At 40.5% G+C, this 24,839-nt stretch overlaps 1 protein-coding gene across 10 annotated transcripts in view; it reads left to right on the top strand.

Annotated features, from left to right (window-relative positions):
- Positions 1–24,839, top strand: part of ELAVL4 (ELAV like RNA binding protein 4) — a 98,914-nt gene that overhangs the window by 36,219 nt on the left and 37,856 nt on the right. For 8 of the 10 annotated variants that reach the window (XM_017873560.1, XM_017873561.1, XM_017873559.1 and 5 more), the window contains exon 2: positions 3,835–4,075. In XM_017873560.1, the coding sequence (XP_017729049.1) occupies positions 3,835–4,075 (241 nt within the window). Of the gene's footprint in view, positions 1–624; positions 714–3,834; positions 4,076–24,839 lie in introns of those variants that run through there. The other 2 variants (XM_017873569.1, XM_017873564.1) reach the window with 2 other exon arrangements.

The following is a 24,839-nucleotide window of genomic DNA, read 5'->3' as shown; positions in this document are numbered from 1 at the left end:
TGAAAGATGAACCTGACTGTCAGGTGACCTTTAAGAGTTTTGGTCCCACAGAATCTCAGCGTGAAATTCTTCCACATACTCCATCATTAGCACTAAATAAGCTGCCTTGTTGTGGGGTATTTTCTAGGTGTTTGTCGGGCAGCTGAAAGAAGGGTAACCTGAGAAAGGTAGAGAACAGAGAAGGGTTTCTAAAGATTGTAGGGCTGGGGGGGTTTTGCCATTAGATCAAACATAGAGATCAGGCCTCCTGAATATATAAATTCTGATTTTCATGTTCATTATCGAGTTGGCAGTGCTTCTTATGTTTGTTGCCTGGACACCTGACTCAGTGAAGCAGTGAGACAACACAGCAAATGGAGGCACTGCAAAGACCCAGAAGGCCCACAGCTTGGCAGAACTGAAACCTGCCTCCTAGCCAGGAGTTGTGAGGATGCTCTATAATGCCATCTCCTTTAGCATGCCTCCTTCCCTGGGGCCCATCTCCCTGATTCTTTTCCTGGACCCTTGCCTCGAAGGCAAAGCGGCTGAGTAGGCTTTGCTGGGTACAACTTCTATCAGTCCTGAGGGGAGCTTGATTTAAGATTCTTCTCAGAAGCTTTTTGCTTTCTCCTTGCTGTCTGGACCAGCCTTCTAGAATCCTAAAGTTGACCTGAAGCCAAGAAGAAAATTCTGGTGATGGGAGAAGTGGAGCCACTTAAATTACTTACATGATGGTAAAGAATCTTAGATGCTCCCATCTTTCTCAGTCTGCTTTATTTCCTTGGCTTCTCTTGAGGCTTTCATGTTTTCCTTTTTGTTTCATTTATCATTTGTGACCATCAGAAGATGAAAGAATTAGAGTAACACTCACCTACTTGGGGCATGATGAGGAATAATCGTTATGATGCCTCTGGGCCCTTTGTATTTTAGACATTTAACGTACATTATCTCTCATCCTGAAGATAACCCTGCATGGCAAGCTTTTTATTCCAGTTTTGCTGAAGAGGAAACTGTGGCTCAGAGTATTGAAGTAACCTGCCTTAGATCACACAGCTAATAAGTGGTAGAACTAAGATTTTTCTTTTTCTTTTTTGAGATGGAGTTTTACTCCTGTTGCCCAGGCTGGAGTGCAGTGACGCAATCTTGGCTCACTGCACCCTCTACCGCCCAGGTTCAGGTGATTCTCCTGCCTCAGCCTCCTAAGTAGCTGGGATTACAGGCATGTGCCACCACACACACACCTGGCTAATTTTGTATTTTCAGTAGAGACGGGGTTTCTCCATGTTGGTCAGGCTGGTCTTGAACTCCTGACCTCAGGTGATCCACCCACCTCGGCCTCCCAAAGTGTTGGGATTACAAGCATGAGCCACCGCACCTGGCCTAGAACTCGGATTTTAAATCATCTGTTGTCTTGACTCAAACACTCATTCCATTTTTACTATGCCACTCTGCTTCAGATGAAAATAAACAAAACAAAACAAAAAATGGTTTCTGAACATTGATGAGGATGTGGAGCAACTGGAACTTTCATACTCTGCTGGTGGGAATATAAATGGATACAGCCACTTTGAAATACTGTTGGCAGTATCTACGGAAGCTGAATATACCTACACCCTATGACCCCAAAAATAGAATCCTAGGACTATCCCCAATAGATTATGTACATTTTTCTACCAAAAGACATGTACATAATGCTCATAGCAGCATTATCTATAGTAGTTCAAAATTAGAAACAATCCAAATATTCATCAACAGATAGATAAAATGTAATATTTCCATACAATGGAAATTGCTATGGCAGTGGGAAGAACAGTGTATTGTTACACGTAACAGAGCAGATGACACTCCATACATGTATGAAAAGGCACAAAAGAGTATGTGTTGTATGATTCCATGTATATAAAGGTGAAAAAAATAGGTAAAACAAATCTGTGGACTAGAATTCAGAATAGTGGTTACCTTTGAGGGGTGAGGTAAGTGACAGGGGTGAGAACCTGAGAAAGGCTTTTGGGGTGCCAGTCATGTTCTGTATTGTAATCTGAAAGGTAGCTACCAGTTGTGAATTGTGTTCACTTTGTAAACATTCTTTGTGTTGTACCCTTAAGATTCATACACTTTTTTATATGTATGTTATAGTAAATGAAAATGCTTCCCCCCTAAATCCTCTGAGCGGGCAAATGGTAATAATAATGGAAGCTACTAGTTATCAGATGTCTGCTATGCCTTGGTTTCGTCATCTATAAGATGTAAAGAATATTGGAATATGCCTCATTGCTTTCTTGTGAGGAGACAATGAGAGAAGTCACACTGGATGATTGGCAGACTAACTAATAAACATCAGTGACTGTGGTTATGTGCCCACCTCTGTTCTGGTGCTTTACATAAGTCATATCACTGGATCGGTCCTTACCGCTTTGCAAGACAGGTGGCATTGTTCCCATTTTTCAAATGAGAAAAATGAAGGCTCTTAGGGTTTAAGTCCCTTGCCCAAGGTCACACAGCTAGTAAGTGGCAGAGCATGATTTCATTTCCAAAGAGTTGATGATCAATTTCTGAGGAGATGGAAGCCATTTTATAATGGACAAATAGAGGATGGTGATAAGACAAAATGGAAAGTTGCAAATTATGGGCTGCGTTTGGGGCCAGGAAACCCGGGTGCAGGCCTGGACTTTGCCCTCATTTTTCTATGATAACAGAGAAGTAATTGGACATCTCTGGGCTTCATGTCCAATGTGAGAGTGTTGAGCTAGATTTTGTTCCCTTAGGCGCCTCCCGGCTCTGCAATTTTTCAATTCTCCATGTTTGTCATCCCATACAGGGCATCTTCATGACCTGACTTCATGAGCTTAAACTCATTTTTCTTATAAAACCCTATTCTAGCATCTTCTCAGAACTTTCCCTGAATCTCCCTATCCTGTAAGCAGAAGTAATTGCTTCTGTATTGCATGGTCATTGCCCTACACCAGCTGTTTACCTGTCTGTGTCCTCTATAGGCTATTAGCTCCTTGAAGATAGGGATTCATTCATTTCTTTATTCTCATGCATGCTGCCTAGAACATTCACACCAGCCAGAAATCTTTGTTTAATTAAATATTTTAATCAAGAGAAAGTCCTTTTTGAGTAATATGTGAGTGGACAGCCTGAGGCGGTGCCGAACCTAAGGTGGAGACCTAGAGAAAACTTTGCCTCCATGTTTTTTGTTTTATTAGAGGTCTGGGAGAAACAATAACAGAATGGCTAGATAAAAAAAAAAAAAAAAAAAAAAAAAAAAAAAAAAGCCTTAGAGGACTTTGCAGCTCCCCTAGCATGTATCTATAAAATGTAAAGTCTGATCAGTGATTAAGCATCAGTGAAAATTTAAACCCTTCCCATATTGAACAACCCCACTTAATTTAATGTCATTTTATTTTATGAGATAGTTAATAAACAGGTACTGTATTTGATCTTGTGAGTGTAGTCCTCTATATTTAGCTTTTTCAGCTTTAATGGAACTATAATTTTAATCATGATTATTACTTTACATTTTAATTATAATTTGGTGTGGCTTAAGTATACATTTCTGAGAGTGATTGTGTAATGAAAACAGGAATTAGCTTTTCATTAACAAAATAATGGGAGAGTTCCTACTGCATTCTAGTCTGTGTTCAAAATCTATGGGCTGGCCTAAAAATAGAAAGGGAAGTTTAACATTTTGGTTAAAAACATGCTTCTAAATTGGCTGTGTTCACAACCCAGTCTCTTGCTCCATCTTGCTTTATCTTCTCTTTCTTTTCAAAAAAATAAATAAACTTTTAAAAGAGACTTTGATTGTGTCTGAGATTTCAAAAGGCTTTTCAATTGTTTTATTTTATTTAGATAATTAGCACCATGGAGCCTCAGGTGTCAAATGGTCCGACATCCAATACAAGCAATGGACCCTCCAGCAACAACAGAAACTGTCCTTCTCCCATGCAAACAGGGGCAACCACAGATGACAGCAAAACCAACCTCATCGTCAACTATTTACCCCAGAATATGACCCAAGAAGAATTCAGGAGTCTCTTCGGGAGCATCGGTGAAATAGAATCCTGCAAACTTGTGAGAGACAAAATTACAGGTATGCACAGGATTTGAAGCTATGTTGTTCCATTAGATGTGCAGATCTTAGCAGAAATGCACATGTGTGATGATGCACCTGAGTGTCTATATCATGTACCCTGCTTGCAGGATGGCACGGATACACAGTCATAAACTTACACCACATACACCACATAAGACCTTATTGTAGATTGTTACTGCTGGGAAGCAGATGAAGATTTTGGCACATCTTCATCTTCATGTAAAATGATCTTTTGATTTTGTCTCCTTTTATTCTTAATCATCCATTCCCTCCCTTTGTTCTATAGTTTCCAGTCCCACACTCTGCTCTCCCTATACTTTACACTAGTTTTGTTCATGTATTCTTCTCCTCTCAATATTTGCTTCGTGTGTGCCCAATGTTCTTCCAAGTGCCTGAAACAAGTGTTTTAAAGGGGGCCACTGTGGATGTGTGGACGGTTGACACAACTGCCCTTGTCCCTGGGGAGAAACAGGCCCTAAGGATAGCAGATTATTCTGGAATACAACTACTCTGCAGTAGGAGGGAGATACTTAATGAAGATCTGCATTTGAGGATTTTGTTTTATGTCATCTGTCTGTTCATTTTGAAGATGCTCTTTAAGAAGTGAGGGAATTTTTATTTGAAAGTGAATCAACACCCTGTACAACTTCAATACATGAGATTTTTAGGTTCTGATTTTTTCCTAATTGACAACTATTCATTGAGAACCAAATGTTTGCCAGACACTGACACTATAATTCTTTGGGGGAAAGTTTCCCTGTAATCTTATTGGCAGTGAGAATATTTTCTTAGAGATATATTAGGCTACGTAACGATGGCAGTGAAGCTGCTACTGTGTGATACTCCACTCCTGAAATCATTCATATCCAACTTTGAATACTTGTCAGTTTTGACTATTGACTTTTGTTTTCTTTCTCTAGACAGTTTAATTAATCAGCAACTGTCCTATAGTTTTTTTTAAAAAAAGGAAGCTGTGTCATTAAAATAGGGATATACATCATCTTTATTTTAAATCAGAGAATACATTCTATATGTGTGCATGTAATTATATATATTCTTCTGTTCTCATAATTCACATGTAAATTTGTTCCCCTTATAAATTAAGTAGTTTGCAAAATCATAAAACTTAAATGCCACTGCCACTTTCCAAAATATAAGTCACATAACGTTCCAGATATAATTTTCTTATTTGAAAAATTGTAAGATAATGCTTGTCTCAAAGGGCTTATTGTGAGGATTAAATGAGAGACTAGATATATTGCATCTAGCACAGTGTCTATTGCTTAGTGGTGCCTCAGTAAATACATCTATTATTATAAGTACAGGTAGTATGCTTCAAGGAAAGTGGCCAGAACAGAAAAAAATATATCTACCAAGTTCTCCAAATAGGGCCAGGCTTTGATGATCTTGTACCAGAGCACTGGAACATCTATCCTTAAACAGAATTTCCCATACGTTCAGAAAGCCAATATTTAGATTCCTGAATAATCTTTATGTAATAGGATGATAATTCAAACCAAATTAAAACCAGTTAACCATATGATTCTTCCTCCTACTCCTATATAGGAAATGTATTTTTAGTGTAGCCTTACCTTCAAAATACAGAGTCTGCCAGCTATATTAGTGAATATTATTAATCACCTTTTCAGAATTCCTTCAGAACTGTAGTGAGAGTTTTGAGAAGTACTGATTCATGGTGTTGTTCCTTGTTTTCTAAAGACACATGTTTAAACAAGCAGATTCCTTTACTGAAAGAATGCTAATTTGGTAGTTCACCGAGTGGATTTGAATAGGAGTGACAGCTTCGAAGACAGCCTTTAATTTGGTATACAAAACCAAAATTGTCAACTTTGGTTTGTTTAGCACCCTCTCCAGCACAAGCAGAGACATACAGTAGCATCTGAGCTTAAAGAAGAAACTTATGGGGTTGAAAGCAGAAATACAATTCAGGCATAAATTTGTAATTATGCATCCTTCTTAAATTCAGGCCCAAAAAATTTTTATTTGTAGAGACCTTATGGGAATGAGGCAGAGAAATATAGAGAGAGACCAGAGATATTTGCCCTCATTTGGTAGCAGTGTTTAATAAAAGTAAAACTTGTGGTTGTAAAGAGTGCTTATTAAATTCTTCATTTACACTACCTAATTAATTCTAGCATTTTAAATTAACAGTGAAACTAGTCCCTGCTGTACCATTCCATAGATGCAGCATATTTCCTCCATCCACCCGTTGTTCAGGTTTAATTGGCTATGCTAAAAGGCAGAGAAGGAGGGAGAGATAGGGCTGTGGGGAAATGGAGAAGGAGTGGGAATCACTCTAGTGGAGGACCTCCCCGAGGCCAACATTTGGGGTTAGGTCACAATGCAGACTGGAAGAGGTGAGGTATATCACACTAGGCAAATGGAGACGCTGCAGCTGGTGGTTCAGAAGTCAGGGTAAATGACATCATGGGTATTTTTGTTGCCCTGATTTTTAACATCCCAGTCCCCCCTTTTCCTCCAACACCTCCTACAGATCTCAATGCATCTCGATCCTGTGAAGTTTACAAGGAGTTCTAAATATCCAGTGGGAGGATTGGGGGGTGGGAGGTGGCAAAGAGATAAGAATTCAAGATTAAGATTTTCCAGCCCCAACCACTCCCTAAGAGAATGTAATGGATTCCCTTAGAAGGTTCTGGCTTCTGTAACATTAAAATCTCTTTAGAGAGAGAGGAAGTGACTCTGTTGATAGCCTTACCAGCAGGCTAGATTCATCCCTGGCTGTGAATTGTCAATGAATTCTCCGTTTGAGAACAGATAGAAGAAATTTGGGCGTGGACTTAAGTGTTATGTGCTGAGGACATAAACATCACCATTTATCAAGCACTTCCTCTGTGCTGGATACTTGCTAAGTGCTGGACATACCCTATTTCATTTAACACGGAGAACAGCTTCTATTTTCTTAGATGAGGAAACTGAAGCTTAGTGATTTCCCCAGGCAACACAGTTATTAGCAGGTGGTGGAGCTGGGAGTCACCCCTAGTTTCCAAAAGCATGATTTTATTTGGAGACATGTACAGGGTAAAGACCCTGCCTAACCCCCACTTCATAACCCAATGCAACATTGTGTTCTTCTGAGCAGAGGTTGTTGGGCACCCTCTGGAGAGTCTATCTAATGCACCATGGCTTTAAACAAGACTCAGGTGTATAAAGGAAGGCAAAGATAACAACATTTATCATCCTCTGGGGATATAACTCAGCCTTTGTCTTCCTTTAGAGTAGAACCAAATTTACTGAAAATGCCAGTTTTAAGATACTTTTGGACATCTCTGTTACTTATCTTCTCAGAGACATTACATTTTTCTTTTTCCAACTGGGAAAGGACACTTATCAGGATAATCCAGGTACCAGGGAGAAGAAAGGCATATCCTGAGTTGCTTTTGTGTACATCCATGACACATGATGGCATTGGAAACTAAGTCTTTAGTTTTTCTTCTTCATCTACCTGCAGTCTCTGCTGCTGGGAAAAAAAAAGGAAGTGGCATGTGACCCACTGAGTTCATGCAACCTAGAAACTCTGGCAAAGAACACCAAATACCTGGTAGAAATTATGTTATTCCCATGGACTCCAAGGAGTTGATTTAGTTTCTTATTTTTATTTTTTGTTTTGTTACCATTTTGGTTTGGTTTTGTAAACATTGAGATTGCCTTACTGAATGCAAGTTCCTATGTGATCAGTATTTTAGGGGAGAAAACATGTGACTTGACCAAGGCAAGGTTAGGTGGCTCAGGGTATGTCTTCAAATCAGCAGAGCTGGATTATTATTATTATTTCTTTGCCTTTTTTGCATTTTTATAAGTGTTTATATTGTTACCACCCCAAAACAAATAAGGAAAGAAAAAAAAGAAAAATCTCTAGAAAGAAATTAGGCAGGGTGCAGTGACTCACGCCTGGAATCCCAGCACTTCGGGAGGCCAAGGCAGGTGGATTACCTGAGGTCGGGAGTTTAAGACCAGCCTGGCCAACATGGTGAAACCCTGTCTCTACTAAAAATACAAAAATTAGCTGGACATGGTGGTGGGTGCCTGTAATCCCAGCTACTCAGGAGGCTAAGGTAGGAGAATTGCTTGAACCTGGGAGGCGGAGGTTGCATTGAGCTGCACTGCACTCCAGCCTCGGCGACAAGTGCAAAACTCAGTCTCAAAAAAAAAAAAAGAAAAGAAAAAAGAAATCAGTGTAAGACAGCAAACAGTTTTGACCTGCCTATTTACATTGTGTGATTATTTGCATCACAGTGATAAGAAAGAATTATATTTTTACCTCATGTCACTCTCTGTGTATCCATGCAGTGTACTTTTTTTTTTTTTTTTCGAGTTGAAGTCTCACTCTGTCTCCTAGGCTGGAGTGCAGTGGTGCGATCTCGGCTCACTGCAACCTCCACCTCCTGGATTCAAGTGATTCTCCTGCCTTAGCTTCCCAAGTAGCTGTGACTACAGGCACCCACCACCACACCCAGCTAATTTTTGTATTTTTAGTAGAGACGGGGTTTCACGGTATTGGCCAGGCTGGTCTCAAACTCCTGACCTTGTGATACACCTGCCTCGGCCTCCCAACATGCTGAGATTACAGGCGTGAGCCACTGCACCCGGCCACAGTCTACTTTTTAAGAGTAGTTTTCTATTCATTTCAAGTAAGTGTGAGCTCTGAAGGGGATTTTTTGAGGACAGGACAGACCAAACTGAACATTATCAATAACAAAACTGAATCTACTAAGAGACAAGTATATGGAACATGCTATTAATACATAAGTGCTATGGGTGGTTGGAAGAGGTAAGGTTGGTGTTAGCTGGAGCTGTTGGGGAAAGTTTAAAAGATAGGGTAAGGATTTAGGTAGAGGAAAGAAAGGCAAAGGAATAGAGCTAAAATTTTAGTCAAAGAACAAAAGCATTTTGTGTTCCTCTGTGTTTTGGACAAAAGAAGTAGAGCTGGAATGTGTCTCTTTGGAAGCAGTGGTCTAATATGAAGCAGCATGGCCAAATGAAGTTAAGCATAGCAACAAATTAAGTCAGTTAGAGTTTTACCCCAATGGACAAAGACAACATTTCCTAAACACCACTTCTAATCCACGTCTTCATTTCTTCCTTTATAATACATCTCTTTGGTTTAATTAATATCATTTAGTGGAAAAAGAATAAGGCCAAATAAATAACCTTTGCTACTGTGGACAAGAGGGTGGATATTTTGCTGCTACCTTTGTATCTGAATTTACAACCTAATTAAAGAAACCAACTCAGTTTTGATGCAGTAACATTGGGTAACTTGTGTTCTTTCTCAAATTTCTGAAAGTGCTAACAATCCTGTGTGTGTCTCTCTCAGTAGGAGAGATGTGGGACATGGACCACAGCAGTGGCGACAGTATCTATCAGAGCATCTAGGCCTTGAGTCACGACAGAGTACAGTCTATTGGGTTGAAGAGGAGAGGGGAGTGAGGGCTCTGGATTGTTTTAATGTACCTTATATACTTTCATGTAGTGGACTTATAGGAACACTATGGGAATTTGGTTGAATTTTACTTCTGAGATAACTGTATAAACAATAAAAGGCTCTGAAAAATCCTAAGATATAAAAATTCCTTAAACTTACTCCCAAAATGTGAATTCAGCCCCAAGGTGAGTTTATTGGCATAATTTCTTACAACACCCAGCAGACATATAAGAATAACTGCAGCAGCTTTTATTTTTTATGTGTGTCTTAATGTGTGTACTGGGCACTATAAAAATGCTTTAAATATAGTAGCTCATTTAAATAATAAATCAAGTTATCTTGGAAAATCGTAATGGCCAGTGCTTTTGAGAACTTACTGTGTGCCAAACATTGTGCTGAGATCAGTAGACGGAGTCTCATGTAATCCTCAAGATGGCCACTTTACAGATGCAGAAACTTGAACTTAGGAGTAATTGAATTACTTGCCAACGTGACTTAGCATCCAAGTTAAGGGAGCTGGTACTTGAACCCAGCACTGCCTAATTGTGAATTGTCGAATTTATACTTTATCTCTGGCAGTTTACCCCAAAATACTAAACTGACTCCTACCCTTTACAAACCAACTCAGCTTGTATACCTAGGGAATTAAATTTTTTAGTACAGGGAAAACATAATTAGAGCTCAGAATCTTTTGTTTTGGAAAATAGCATACTGTGCATTAAAAAGATAATTTTTTTGTATTAAACAGGTCACTGCTTAGCTAAACAAAGAAGATGACTTGGAGTGTTTTTTTTCACTTCTGATATTCTCTTGTCATGAAATACTCTTCAGTATATTCACCTTTTCTTTATTGTGCAAGCCCTGTATTGACATGGATGCTGTCTACAATTTAAGCATAATAAAAACCCAGCCTCATTTAGGCATATCCAAGAAAATCCCAAGATATTGATTAGCTAAATGAACTTTTCTATATGCACATCAGAAGAAGAGTCATTAGTGATGGGAAGAGTACAGCAAATGGTAGCATTTATCAGCATATTTTGCTGCTGATTTGGAAAATGTGCTTACTACAATGTGATGTGTCTCCTGAATTCAGAGGAAAATCAGGCAGATTTGCATCTGTCATTTTATTTATCACCTCCCTGCAGTCATACATATTTTACAAAGAAGAATAAAAGAGTTTTGATTTGTTGACTTGGGAAGGGGGGTTGGTTATTGTTGGAGGTGAGTGGAAAATTTTTAGGTATGGAGGAGATTTGGCAGCCTAATGGGGTTACAAAACAGGAGAATTGGAGTCTGCCTTATTAAGGGGAACTTGAAGAACGTCAGAACATTAAGTGCAAACAGTAAACCATGTAATCATTGTGCTTCTTACACACTCATCAAGGGGAATCAGAGACTTTCCATCCTTTCTAATTAGGGCAGGTTGGCAGTAGAGTGGAGCTGTGAGGTTTAGGGTTTGTGCAGGTACATTATGCATCTTCCGACACAATTTTTTCCCAGAATGGCAGTAGTCAGGATTACAGACCAGGTATGGTTTCCTTTTGCCTCCTGGCTGTGTTCCCCTTCATCTTACCTTCCAAATCAGACAGTTCTGCCCCGCTTCCGAACTCAGATAACCGTAGGAAAGTATTCTCACATCCCAGGAGAGATGTCTCAAAGGATTTTTACCTAGGATGTGAATCAGGCTGGGTATTTTAAGAATTTTCTATTTCTGTACTTTAGCTGACTGTTTGGTTCGTAAGACCAATTCCCTGTTCACGCAGCCTTCTCTTCTTCCCCCAACACACACACACACACCCCCACACATTCACTCACTCACTCCTCCCTTCTCTGTAGAATGGCCTGGTTGATTGAGACTAGGAACTAAGGAGGAAGGTAATGTCAAACTGAAATTTCCACACATTATCTAAAAATGTAATTCATCAGCTTCAGGGTAGGAGGAAAGTGCTTTCTGAAATGTGTTAATGGGAAATTCATTTTCTTCTTCTCTTCTGTGAGGTGTAGTAGTGGTGATTTCTTTTTTCAATCTGCCCCTTCGCCCCCATTCCACATCTCCCTGACTGCTCTTAACTGATAAATTCTGTATCTGTGTTTATTCCTCGTAAGAACTAAAATCTTTAAGTTGCCTTTTTGTTTTTTCTACAGTCCCCAAATTGAGCTTTGATAGGAGAAGATATTTCTAGTTTGGAGAGAAGATAAAATTCAGATAGAGATCATATATTTGTATAAGGTTTTTACATTTGTAAAACATTTTCAATCAGCCAACAGTATTTATTTAGTGTCTACTCTCTCAGACCAAATAGATGTTATTCCCTTTCCTTTCCTTCTCTGAAATTCTGTATCACTGTCTGTGAGGAGGTCAAAATGGATAAGACCTAGTTTGTGCCCATGTGTTGCTATGGGACCAATGAGTCAGGGAAACCAGAACAAATGACAGCCCTTCATGAAAGTCTGGAAGAGATGGGGACCTGGCTGCTTATTATGCATATTAACTACACATCTACCTTTGCTGTTTTGTGGCTGGGGGCAAGAGGGGAGTGGAGGTTGTTTTGTTTTGTTCTTCACCAGGGCCCAATCTTACCCTTCCTTGGTCCTGGCTATTAATGTCATTGGAAGAATAGTGAAAAAGGATTCATAATGATACAATGAAGTTGGAGGTTTGATGGAATGCCTACTATGTGTCAGCTACAGTGCTAGGCATATTACAGATGTTATCTCATTGAAGCTTTATATCAGTGTTGCTTAATCAGTGATTTTATTCCCATTTTGCAGATGCACAACCCAAGACCTAGAATTAGTCAGCTGGTGAGTGGGGTTAGGGCATCTGACTGCAAAGTCTATGGTCTTTCTGTTACCTTACCACTGTCTGTGCTGAATGAAGACAACATCAGTTATGGGTGTTCAAAGGAGAAAAAGATGACAATGGACTGAGATTCTCTAAGCAAGTGTCAAAGAAAAGCGAGCCTTCAGCTTGGCCCTGAATTTGGCAGAGATTAGATTGTAGGAGACCAGTCCATGCAGAGGAGGCAGCTGAGCCAAGCTTCAGACACGTTGTTATGGAATGAATGTTTATGTCCCCCCAAAATTCTTACGTTGAAGTTCGAACCCCCAATGTAATTGTGTTTGGAGATAGGGCCTCTGCAGAAGTAATTAAGGTTAAACGAGGCCATAATGGTAGAGGCCTGATCTGATAGGATTAGTGCTCTTATAGGAAAAGGAAGAGAGACTGGAGTTTTCTCCATACACATGCAACAAGCAAGAAGGCAGCTATCTGCAAGCCAGAAAAAGAGCCTTCACTAGACCCCGACCATGCTAGCACCCTGATCTTGGATTTCCAGACTCCAGAATTGTGAGAAAATAATTTTCTGTTGTTTAAGCCACCCAGTCTGTGGTATTTTCTTATGGTAGCGCAAGCTGCCTAATACAGACATCTTCAAGAGATAGTGAATAGAGCAGGCAGGACTACTCTGTCGGGTAAGTGAGGATACCACCTTTGTGTCAGTGAAATATCTGAAGCTCAGAGACGTTAAGTAATTTATCCAAGGTCACAGTTAGTAAGTGGTGGAGCTGAGATTTGAACCCAAGTCTGATTCTGAGGTCTGCGTTCCTTCTACTTGACTAGTAACTAACTCTACTTAACACAGAAGGAAGTTGACAGCTTTCACACTTCCCATGGCATCTGTGATCTGAGAATCATTATTTATCTCTCTAAGGTGATGTACCCATTTGCTCAGTGACTTGCTTTCCACCTACTTCAAGTTCTTGCGGATTTCTAAGTTTAGTTTTCTGCGTGTCCCTTATTTTGTAGTTGAATGTCTGGTGAGATGCAAGGCCTCATAAACACAAAGTGGACACAGCTAGCTAGGTTAATAACTCTAATTCCTATGGCCGCTAATGGAATTTCTCATCACAAACATCTGGAATCAGATTAAATAATTTTATTGGTGGTATAAGCATAAAATGTACACTTAGCGATCCCTGATATTTGCCCTTTGTGTTTGTTTTCAGAGGCTTTTGTACTCAGTACTTCCTTTGACGAGTCAAGAGCACTTGACTTCTTATTTTTCTTGCTCTTTCTTCCTCTCTTCTTTTCTTTGCCTGGTTTGTTGTTGTTGTACTTTGTGTGTGTATGTGTGTGTGTGTGTTTTGTCCTGCTTCCTCTCTCTGCCTTGTTTTTTGACATTTCGCTTTGATCAAAAATGATTTGTATTGGCTTATTAGATAGTATGGAAAAAACTAAAATTGAAATAGCCATCAAATTTTTTTAAAACAGGATAGAAGTAAATTAATATAGAATGGTTAAAAGGAGACCAGAGGAAAATTAGTAAATTAAATGTGATTAAATGCCTCAAACGGACCACCTAGTTTGAGTTTTTTTACATCAAGGAAACATGAATGGTGACAACTTTGGTTCCTTTCTCAAGTGGTTACCAGAATCCCAACCCCACACGCTTTCCCACCACTGGCCCTGTAGCCCTTTCTCTGAATCGACAGGCCTCTGATTGCGGAGACACTTGCCCACTATCATGCAAGATTGGATAGAAAACCTGGAATCACATACATGGAATTTTCCTCATCTTTCTTGCATGGGTCCATTTTGGATTGATTGACTTGCTTTTTACAGCTAGGGCAGGCAGTAACTCAGAGAAGCTGCCTGAATGGAGTTCTTGTTTTTATTAACATAAGGTATAAACAGTGTGCCCTATGGAGGAGGTGGTCTGAAGCAGGCCTTCCTTGCCTGCTGCCCTGAACTGAGGTATTACTGGGGTATTACTGCTTTCTGAGTCACTTCAGTCTTTCCTCTCCCTTCAGACCCCAAGTCTGGACATGCAGGAACTTCAGTTTTCAGCTTCTGTCTTTCTGGTGAGGGTTTCTGCAGTGAGTTCTGTCTAGTTCCTCGTTGCCCAGAGCCCTGAGCTGGACAACAAACAGGAAACTCAAATGTCACTCTCATATCCTGGTCCTAACTGTGGAAACTGGAACTAGTCCTCAGCCACCTTTGCTTTTCCCAGTGCCCCTCACCAGTCAATGGACACAGATCGCCCTCTAAGTACAAAAGAGAGAGAGCACTACCCAAGAGCTCCACACACCCCAGCACACACACACATCCCCCAAACACTTTTCTGGCATGCATGTGCGCACACAGGCACACACACACACAATCACACACACACACATCCCCCAAACACTTTCTGGTCACAAATACCAAACACAGTGCATCAGAATAACCAGAATTGAGACAGACTTCACTGAAAGTCCTGCCTTGCCTTCCCCACCCCTGTACTTGATAGATGTATTTGAAACCTTGTGTATGTCATGTTATCCCTTTGGATCTCCATTTCCTCAGTATACAGTAGAGAAGATAAATCTTAACCCTACCTTCTTCAGATGGTACTTGTGACTTCAAACCAGGTGATACATGTGAAGGCACTTTGTAAACGACAGCAATCTATAAATGGGTTGCTCCTACCTCATAACTCCTAACCACTTCTCACCAAGGGTGTTAGCCCTGGGCCAACAGATGGATAAAGCGGGAGGAGAGGTAAGGTGGATGTCTGTTCCTGGTTCAATGTTAGGTTATGTAATTCCAAGTAGGAAGTAGGAGATGGCATCTGAGAAGGCAGGAGAATAGAATGGGAACTTACATTTACTAAACACGCACTAGATGCCAGATGTTAGGTGTTGCCTTATATTTATCTCATTTAATCCTAACCACATCTACTGTAGGTATTTAGACAAGGAAACCAAGGCTCATGGAGTTTAACGTGACTAGCCTAAGATCACACAGCAAGCAAGTGGCCAAGTCGGCTGCATACCCATGTCTGTCTGCCAGTTGGGACGAGAGACCTTCACAGAAAGGGTTTCCCACATTCTTGCTGTTTCATCCTGAGTCACGAATGCGGCTGTAGGTTGTATTCCAGTAAGCCTCAGGAATAGATGCAGAAATAATGAACACCAATTTCAGTGGTTCTGCAACATTGTAAATGAAAGCCTTTAGTTCAATAAGATGCTCCTCCATTTACAATGGGATTATATCCCGATACACCATCATAAATTGAAAATATCATAAGTTGAAAATGCATGTAATACTCTGGTAAACCCATTGTAAAGTCAAGAAATCATAAATCCAACCATCGTAAGTCAGGGACAGTCTGTAGTTGAATATGTCAGGATAATTTCTGAGATTTTGTTTTAAATTAGGCCACTTTTATGAGTGGTAACACAATAAAGTGGAAGGATCCACCAAGCTCTTGTTCTCGGGCTAGCTATGGGACTTTTGGTGGATCAAGTCATTCTGTGCCTCAGGTTGTTGTGCATAAAATGCAGATAATACTGACTTTTCACACCTTTCTGTGTGTTGTGAGATCAGATGATTTGCTAATGTGCTGATAAATTAAGGGTATTACTGTGGTCACCTATAAGATAGGACATTGTAAGCAGGGGATTTATGAGGGTAAAACAAACACTTAAACCCCCTGTGATAAGCTATCTTTCCTTCCTAGTCTGCCTTCCAGATGTTTTGTTCAGTTATCTATGTACATCTCAACAAAAGCTGATTAACTCTCTCAGACATCAGTGTCTAACTGTTATTAATGCTCAAGCTGATCAAATTACAATGCCACAGATCCTACTTGTGCTGTTAATATTAGATTTTGGATTCCGGTCTACAATGAATGATTTTTCCTCCATGCATTGGGAAAATTGGTTAGCAGAGTTCATAAGAAAGTTTAATTAGCAGGCTGTTTGTGAAAATAGCGGCTGTGAGTCATCATTCAGAATGAACTAACATTTCTCAAGCTTGAATTTGTTCTTCTGTTCCTGGAGCAGCCACATAGGATCCTTGTGTTTGGGAAGCTGGTGTCCACATGTTGCCCATTGGAATGGCACCATGTAATAAAATAATCAAAACATCAAATTTTAAAAACCAGAGAGGAAGTGGAGGTATAGGGTGTTTGTATATATGGATACGTGTATCTGTGTCTGCTAAGGGAATATTTTGGGCCTAAGCTAATCCAGCACTGTGCTAGACAGGATAGTCTAGTGATTAAGAGCTAGACTCCCTATGTCTACATCTCTGCCTTACCATTTACTAGCTGTATAACAGGCAAATTCTTAACTTCTCTGGGCCTCAGGTTTATCATTTATAAAATAGGGATATTGATAGGATGATTGTGAACATTAATTTATGTACACTGCCCAGAACAACACCTGGCATATAGTAATATAATTCGTACAGCAGTTCTGTGAGATGTAGGTATTATTAGCTCCATTTTATAGATAAGGAAACAGCTGTGTGATCTTGGATAAGAAACTAACTTATCTAAGATCACACAGCTTCTAAGTGGCAAAGTTGAACCAATGTTTATTTGACTCCAAAGCCTCTGTTTTTATTTACTATACTGTACTAGCTTCCAGGGTCATATGCCTAGTTCATTAAGTGTAGATACTGTGTGTGTGTGTCTGCATGTGTGTATGTGTGTACCTATGAGAGTGTGTTCCTGCTTGCCTATCCATGCAGCCACACACAATTGTTTGGCATTTTTTTCCTTGGGTCTTTGGTTCTCCTAGTGAAACTTCGGGAGCTCACTGCTTTCTACTCACACAGTGAGCTAGAACCAGACTTGTACAACTTGTACCAAAATGAAAATGTGTCTTCAGATGTCTGACTCCCCTCCCCACTATGCACTGCTGTCCTGTGTCTAGATTATCCCAGAAGCAAGACTGTGTGATGTCATCTGAGAAGCCGAATCATAGACTGTCACAGTAAAAAGAGACCTTAGAAGTACTCCATGGCAGCCAGGCCCAGTGGCTCACGCCTGTAATTCCAGCACTTTGGGAAGCCAAGGCAGGTGGATCACGAGGTCCGGAGTTTAAGACCAGCCTGGCCAAAATGGTGAAACCCCATCACTACTAAAAATACAAAAAAAGTCAGGCATAGTGGTGGGTGCCTGTAATCCCAGCTACTCGGGAGGCTGAAGCAGAGAATTGCTTGAACCTGGGAGGCAGAGGTTACAGCAGTGAGCCAAGATCATGCCACTGCATTCCAGCCTGGACAACAGAGCAAGACTCCTTCTCAAAAAAAAAAAAAAAGAAGTATTCTGTGACTTGGTCTTATTTTCAACTGGTCCCGTTGTTATATCAGGAATTACAGTTCAGCTTTGGGGACCAGATCCCACACCTTAGGTAAAAATCTTGAGACAGTATTCAGTCTTGTTTCAAAGTGTAATATTCATTTAAGAATTCCATCTAAAAATCTTTCCCAAAGGTGATCTCATCTCACACTAGGCATTTTTTTTTTTTTTTTTTTTTTTAAAATTTAAAATTTATTTAAAAAATTCCTCTAAAAAACTTTCCCCAAAGGGATTTCCCTTCCCCCCAGGGATTTTTTTTTTTTTTTTTTTTGAAAAGTATTGAGTACTGAGCACATTCTGGATATGATTCAAACTGTGGGTTCATTTGGTGTCCTGACTGTCAGGGTGACATTTCATTTTCCATTGCCTGGGAGAGCTGAGCCATTAGAAGGTGTTCACATTTTGCAATCTCACTCATATTCCTGGGCACTCCTTCATTTTCACATCTGCCAGGTACTTGACTCCATGTAATGAAGCTGGTCATTCTTGCTTGGTGTAGCCATTTCCCAAGAATCCCCAGCTGTTTAGAAAATCAAAGAAGATGACTTTCGCCTGCAATTTCTACCCTAAAGATCTATTTCTGCATGAGTTGTTCTTGAGTTTTTATCTTTATTTTGCCTTATTTCCTACCTGCAAATTAAATAGCAATGAAAAGGGAAAACATACTTTTGTTTCTTGTTTTTTTCTTCTTCATGGATCTGGGAATTTCTTTCTTTTTAAACATTTGTTGAAATCAAGCTAAGCTGTTAGAACATGGTGGAGAGCTTTATGCCTGGCACTTTACTGTCAGCGAACTCCTTGATGATAAGGACAGAGGTGTCCATTTCTGCATTTCACACAGATATTAGTGGTAGATCCAAGGCCAGAGAACCCCTTAGCATTATTTCAGAAAGGACACGCTGACAGAGGTTTTCAAACAAAGTCCTTCAGCCAACATTTGACATCCTGACTTATCACTGAATGGACAAGTTATTTATCTGATCTCCTTGAGTGAGAGCCATAAATGTCTTTTACTTTGAATAAGGCAGTTTTAATGGATTTATATTCAGTTAGTGTTTATGAAGTATTACTCTGTGCCAAGCCCTCTCACGTAACTTATCTCTTTTGATCTAAATCCCAACATGGTATCAGAAGCTTCTACGTGCCCTTTGTAAGAATGGTGTCTGGTGGGAGTTTTAGAAGCCATTGTCTTAGTGTTAAATATAGCAGTTCCTTTCACGCACAGACATTTCACCCACAGACATTTCACCCACAGAAAGTCTCATTTTGCCCAAAGGCTAATTACAGTGTATGTAATTAGTATTAACCTGATAATTTTTTTCTACCTCTTCCTCCTTTGTTGCTAAACCCTCGCGGTTAACATCAGCTGCATTGCTGGAATCACCTGTTGGTTTGCATCCACTCTGGGTGGAATGTCTTGTCTATCTGACACCCAGACCTTTGTTTCATGTAAGAGTAAGCCAACCAAGAATTAAGAATTCTGGTTCATTTTTCTGGCTAGCTGGGAGTTTGCCAAGGTTCTCCTCTTTTTTTTTCAACCCTTGTTAAAAATATTTTTAAATGTGTGACTATTCTTTCCTGTCTTGTAAGAATATTCTGAACATAATTTAATTTAATGTTGCTTCGATTAAGAATCTTTCCTTGCCCCAGGGTCATCAGTCTGAATACTCCTTCTTTTTGTATGATAAATGCTGAAAGTGAGATAGTTGTCACTGAGGCTTCTATTGTCCTAGTGCACTACTTAGAATATCTTTTTCTTTTCAGTTTTTTTTTTAACGAAGTACTTGATACCAGCTTTTTATCTTACAAATTTCCTTTCTTTTCTGAACAAACAGAAGAAAATCAAGTTCAGATTAGTTCAGTTTTCGTTTATTGAGGTGTATTTTGAAATGTATATTTAAAGACCTGTCATTTGGAGCAATTTATTTTATGTAATAAACCAAAAGAGTAGGGGGGTGGAAGAAAAAGAAAATAACTCCTTTGAGAAATAGTTGGCTGGCCTTTCTTTTGTTTGTTTTTTGAGACAGTGTCTCCCTCTGCCACATAGCCTGGAGTGCAAGGGCAGGTTCGTGGCTGCCTGCAATTTCTCCTCCCAGACCCAAGCAATCCTCCTGCCTCAGCCTCCCAAAGTGCGGGGATTATACGTGTAAGCCACTGCACCCAGCAGTTAGCCTTTCTTAGTCAATAGTGTAGCTTTGTAATTGTTTTTTTCTGCTTTTGGGACGGCTAGAAATGAATGTATATAGTCTGTGCATTTTCATGTTCAGAGACATCATTTTACATCCATGTGAACAGTTTGGCTATCTTCTCTGAAATCAGAAACTCTATTAAAGGCCTGTGTGCGCTTTGGAGCTGGATGGATATTCAGATCTTGGAATCTGAGGCCTCCTTGATTATAAATTGCAATGATAATGCCTACCTTGTAGGACTGCTTTAGAGAATAGATGAAATGATAGAAATAAAATGTTTAGTATACTGACTGGCACTCAAAAAATGGTAACTGTTTTTGTTACTATTCATTCACTTACTGTATTAATTAATTCATCCATCCATTCAACATAGATTTCTTGAAAATCTACTGTGTACCAGACATTGGTCATAACAAGATCCATGTGGGTCATAATAAGACTCATGCCCTCCCGCCCTTAAGGAACTTAGGGTCTATTGAGAAATACATTTAGTTCAACAAGCTTATATTAAATACCTACTGTAGGCCAGGCACTTTGCTTGTTGCCATCTTGATGCCACATGATGACTACAAACATCTACTTAGGAAGCCAGAATATACCCTCTGGAAATAACCAAGGACTGGCCCAAGGTAATTTTAAATACTTTGGGAATTCAAAATAAGGGAGACTAGGTCCTGAGTTTGTTGTCTTTGTGTTGATATTATTTTGAGACAGAGTCTTGCCGTGACGCCCAGGCTAGAGTGCAGTGGTGTGATCTCGGCTCACTGCAACCTCTGCCTCTCAGGTTCAAGTGAATCTCCTGCCTCAGCCACCCAAGTAGGTGGGACCACAGGCGCATGCCACCACCCCCAGCTAATTTTTGTACTTTTTGTAGAGACAGGGTTTTGCTCTGTTGGTCAGGCTGGTCTCAAACCCTTGACCTCAAGTCATCCACCTGCCTTGGCGTCCCAGAGTGCCGGGATTACTGGTGTGAGCCACTGTGCCCAGTCAGTCCGGTTTTTTTAAACGATATTGTTGGCAGAGAGAAGATACACTCAAAATTACAGATGCTTAAATGATTCCTGAATCTCTACCAGAGATATAAGGAGACCTCATATAAAAATCTGAGGTTGGATTCAACTTAGAAATGGTATTGACAGTACAGGTTAATATCAACAACATGTGGAAGTGATGACTATAAATTTCGTGACAGTTCTTTCTTCTCAAGGAATGGGTGCTCATTGTGTCCTCTCCTTCTGGAATGCCCTACTATACCTGTTGCCCTTGACTGCCTATTGCCTGGCTGTCTCCTGTCAATTTTTTCAAATTAGTCTCAATTCACATCCTCAATCACATCCTCCAGAAAGCCCTCTCTCACTATTGTAACACTTAACTATACTCTACTATCACTGATAATTCATGAGTCTGACTTTTCTACTAGATCATGAGCTCCTTTCTTCTTTCTTGGTTCTCAGTTTCCGCATCTGTAGAAGGGATTTGAAGACGGTTGATACTAACGTCCTTTCCAAGACTGTCATTCTATGATGCATCAGATCCAGTTTGAAAGGCACAGCCAAGTTGGGAGATGGGAATGGGATACTTTCGGATATATATGGGAATTAAATGGGAGAACAAAGACTTGGAGTTGGTACTAGAAAACCTATGCTCTCTCGCCGGGTGCAGTGGCTCATGCCTGTAATACCAGCACTTTGGGAAGCCAAGGCGGGCAGATCACTTGAGGCCAGAAGTTCGAAACCAGCCTGGCCAACATGGCAAAATCTCGTCTCTACTAAAAATACAAAAATTAGTCGGGAGTGATGGTGCATGCCTGTAACCCCAGCTACTCGGGAGGCTAAGGCACGAGAATTGCTTGAACCCAGGAAGCAGAGGTTGCAATGAGCCAATATCATGCCACTGCTCCCCAGCCTAGATGACAGAGTGAGACTCAGTCTCAAAAAGCAAGCAAAAAACCAACCAACCGCATGCTCTCTTAAAGTCTCAGGCATACTATGCTAATGTCAGGGCAGGTATTTAAGCATACAAATGAGCACATATTCAAGAAACCAAGGCACAGCAGAAAGTGCACTGGCTCTGGAGTCAGATGGGCCTAGCCACTATTTTCTAGACAAGAAAGTTACTTCTCCCTCTGGGCCGTAATGGGCTTTAATTTCCCCTTCAGTAAAACAGATATCAAAATGCCTGCTTCAGAGGGTTGTAAAGAGTATGTAAGTAGTGATGTAAGTAAAGTGCTTGGCCGATAATGGGTGCTCAAAAAATATTCGCTATTATTTTTATTTTCTCAGTTAGAAATAAGGATAAACTGAAACCCACTATGAGCATTGAGTCTAAAATAAATATAATTTAGAACCTTTGAAGGGATCTTATGGGTCAGTCTTACCAACTGCTGTAGCATCTTCTGACAAATAGTAGGTCCAGCTTCTGTTTGCACATGTCTAGGCATGGGGCTCTTACCACCTCACAAGGCAGCCCACCCCTTAAAAAAGCATTATTAGGAAGTTATCCTTTTATAAAGGCAAAAATCTGTTCCCTAATTTTCTTCCACTGCCTGACTCTCATTCTCTCCTTTGGAGCCCCACATGGCAAGTCTACCCTTATTTTCCCATCATGACCTTTCAAAATATTAGAAGGGGCTTTGAGGTCAGGCACAATAGCACATGCCAGTGCTTTGGGAAGCCTAGGTGGGAGGATTGCTTGAGGCCAGGAGTTCAAGATCAGCCTGGGCAACCACAGCAATACTCTGTCTCTACAAAAATAAAAAAATAAAAGAAAGGGCTTTCTTTTAAATTTAAAAATAAAAGAAAGAGTCTTCTCTTCTTCAAACTAAATACCCACAGGTCTTTCATATATGTCTCATGGGATCGAGTTCCTCTTACCAACTTCCTATGGACACGGGTAAGGCTCTGGTAAAAAAAGATTTTTCTGCTTTTCCCGGTCCTTTTATGTTTGGTATTTGGGAGACTGAAGGTGGTTAAGAGAATGTAAATATCCATGTGAATAGATAATATTCATTAGTTTACCCAACAAACATTTACTGGATATCCAATAATGTTATGGGCCCTTTGTTAGTTCCTGGGGGAACAGGAATGAATAAAGCAGCACCTTGTTCTCATGTTGCTCCCAGTCTAGTGGGTAACAGAGACACATTACAAGACAGTTTTCAAAGGATGTGTCAGTGAGAATGTTCACCTGATCTGCAAGACTGAGGAGAGGGGGCCACTGTAGTTTTTTCATACATGTCTTATTCAGCAGCATGGTAACTCAGATTGAAGAAACCAAGGGTACCCCTTTCCTCTTTTCAGTCATTTGATAAGCGTGATGGTGGATTACCCTCACATTCACTTGTGCCACTGCTCCAACATGCCAAGCATGTTCCTGCTTCAGGACCTTTGCACAGGAGATTCCCTCTGCCTGGAATGCCCTTTTCTCTGATAGAAGTGACGGCTACCACCCTTCAATCACCCCACCCCTTTCCCTCAGATCTCTGCTCTCACATCACGTTAGCAGTAAGGCCTTACCTGACCACCTGTATTAGTGAGGGTTCTCTAGAAGGACAGAACTAACAGGAGATATACATATATATGTGTGTGTGTGTGTGTGTGTGTTTGTATAAAGGGGAGTTTATTAAGTATTAACGTACACAATCGCAAGGTCCCACAATCGGTTGCCTGCAAGCTGAGGAGCAAGGAGAGCCAGTTCGAGTCCCCAAACGGAAGAACTTGGAGTCCAATGTTCGAGGGCAGGAAGCATCCAGCACGGGAGAAAGATGTAGGGTGGGAGGCTAGGCCAGTCTCTCCTTTTCACGTTTTTCTGCCTGCTTTATATTTTAAGGCAGCTGATTAGACTGTGCCCAGTAGATTGAGGGTGGATCTGCCTTCCCTAGCCCACTGACTCAAATGTTAATCTCTTTTGGCAACACCCTCTCAGACACATCCAGGATCAATACTTTGTACCCTTCAATCCAATCAAGTTGACACTCAGTATTAACCATCACAAGTCCACCCCTGTCAACTTGAACCCATACACATCTCTTGAGGTTATACATAATCTTCAAATAAAGGCAGTAATAAGCTCATGATTATACCAAACATAATACAACTATCCTTCAAACAACCAGAAACGCACCAATCCCCAACCCAAATACCATTATATTAACAATACTTAAATGCTGATATGAAGTCAATAAATCTTACATCACATGATAAGGGAAAAAGAAATAAAATAAAGATATTTTCTTAGTGCAAGTTTATACAGCACAAACATGTTTTTAGCAAAAAAAGGAGGAAATACCCAAGACAATTACTGTCCCTATTTCTCTACCCATTCTGTATTCCCTTTGCCTTCAGCAAGCACCTCAGCAGGTCATGGTTTTTTCCCTGATGGAGTGACCCAAACCTTCATTCCTGAGGTGTCTGGGCCATTTGTAGTCCTGCCAGGATTGGGCTGTTGTAGTTTCCCATTGATCTTAATCACAGGGCATGGTAATACTAAGAGACACCCTAATGAATCTCCTGTATTCCATGTATATTCTTCCTTACCTCTGTTGTGGAGTAGTAGACTAATTTCATCTTGATAGTCTGGGTCAGTCACCCCAGCCAACACTGCAACTCCCTTCTTAGCCTGTTGACTTAAAGGTAGGAGGAGCCGGGGTGGAGCAAGATGGCTGAATAGGAACAGCTCCAGTCTCCAACTCCCAGGGCAAGCGACACAGAAGACGGGTGATTTATGCATTTTCAACTGAGGTACTGAGTCATCTCACTAGGGAGTGCCGGACAATCGGTGCTGGTCAGCTGCTGCAGCCCGACCAGCCAGAGCTGAAGCAGGGCGAGGCATCGCCTCACCTGGGAAGCGCAAGGGGGAAGGGAATCCCTTTTCCAAGCCAGGGGAACTGAGACACACAACACCTGGAAAATCAGGTAACTCCCACCCCAATACTGTGCTTTAAGCAAACGGGCACACCAGGAGATTATACCCAC

The sequence above is a fragment of the Rhinopithecus bieti genome, unplaced genomic scaffold (genome assembly GCF_001698545.2).
Source record: "Rhinopithecus bieti isolate Rb0 unplaced genomic scaffold, ASM169854v2 scaffold_6946, whole genome shotgun sequence".
NCBI lineage: Eukaryota > Metazoa > Chordata > Mammalia > Primates > Cercopithecidae > Rhinopithecus > Rhinopithecus bieti.
Note: the sequence above shows the minus strand (reverse complement) of the source record. Positions and strands in the feature narration are given on the sequence as shown.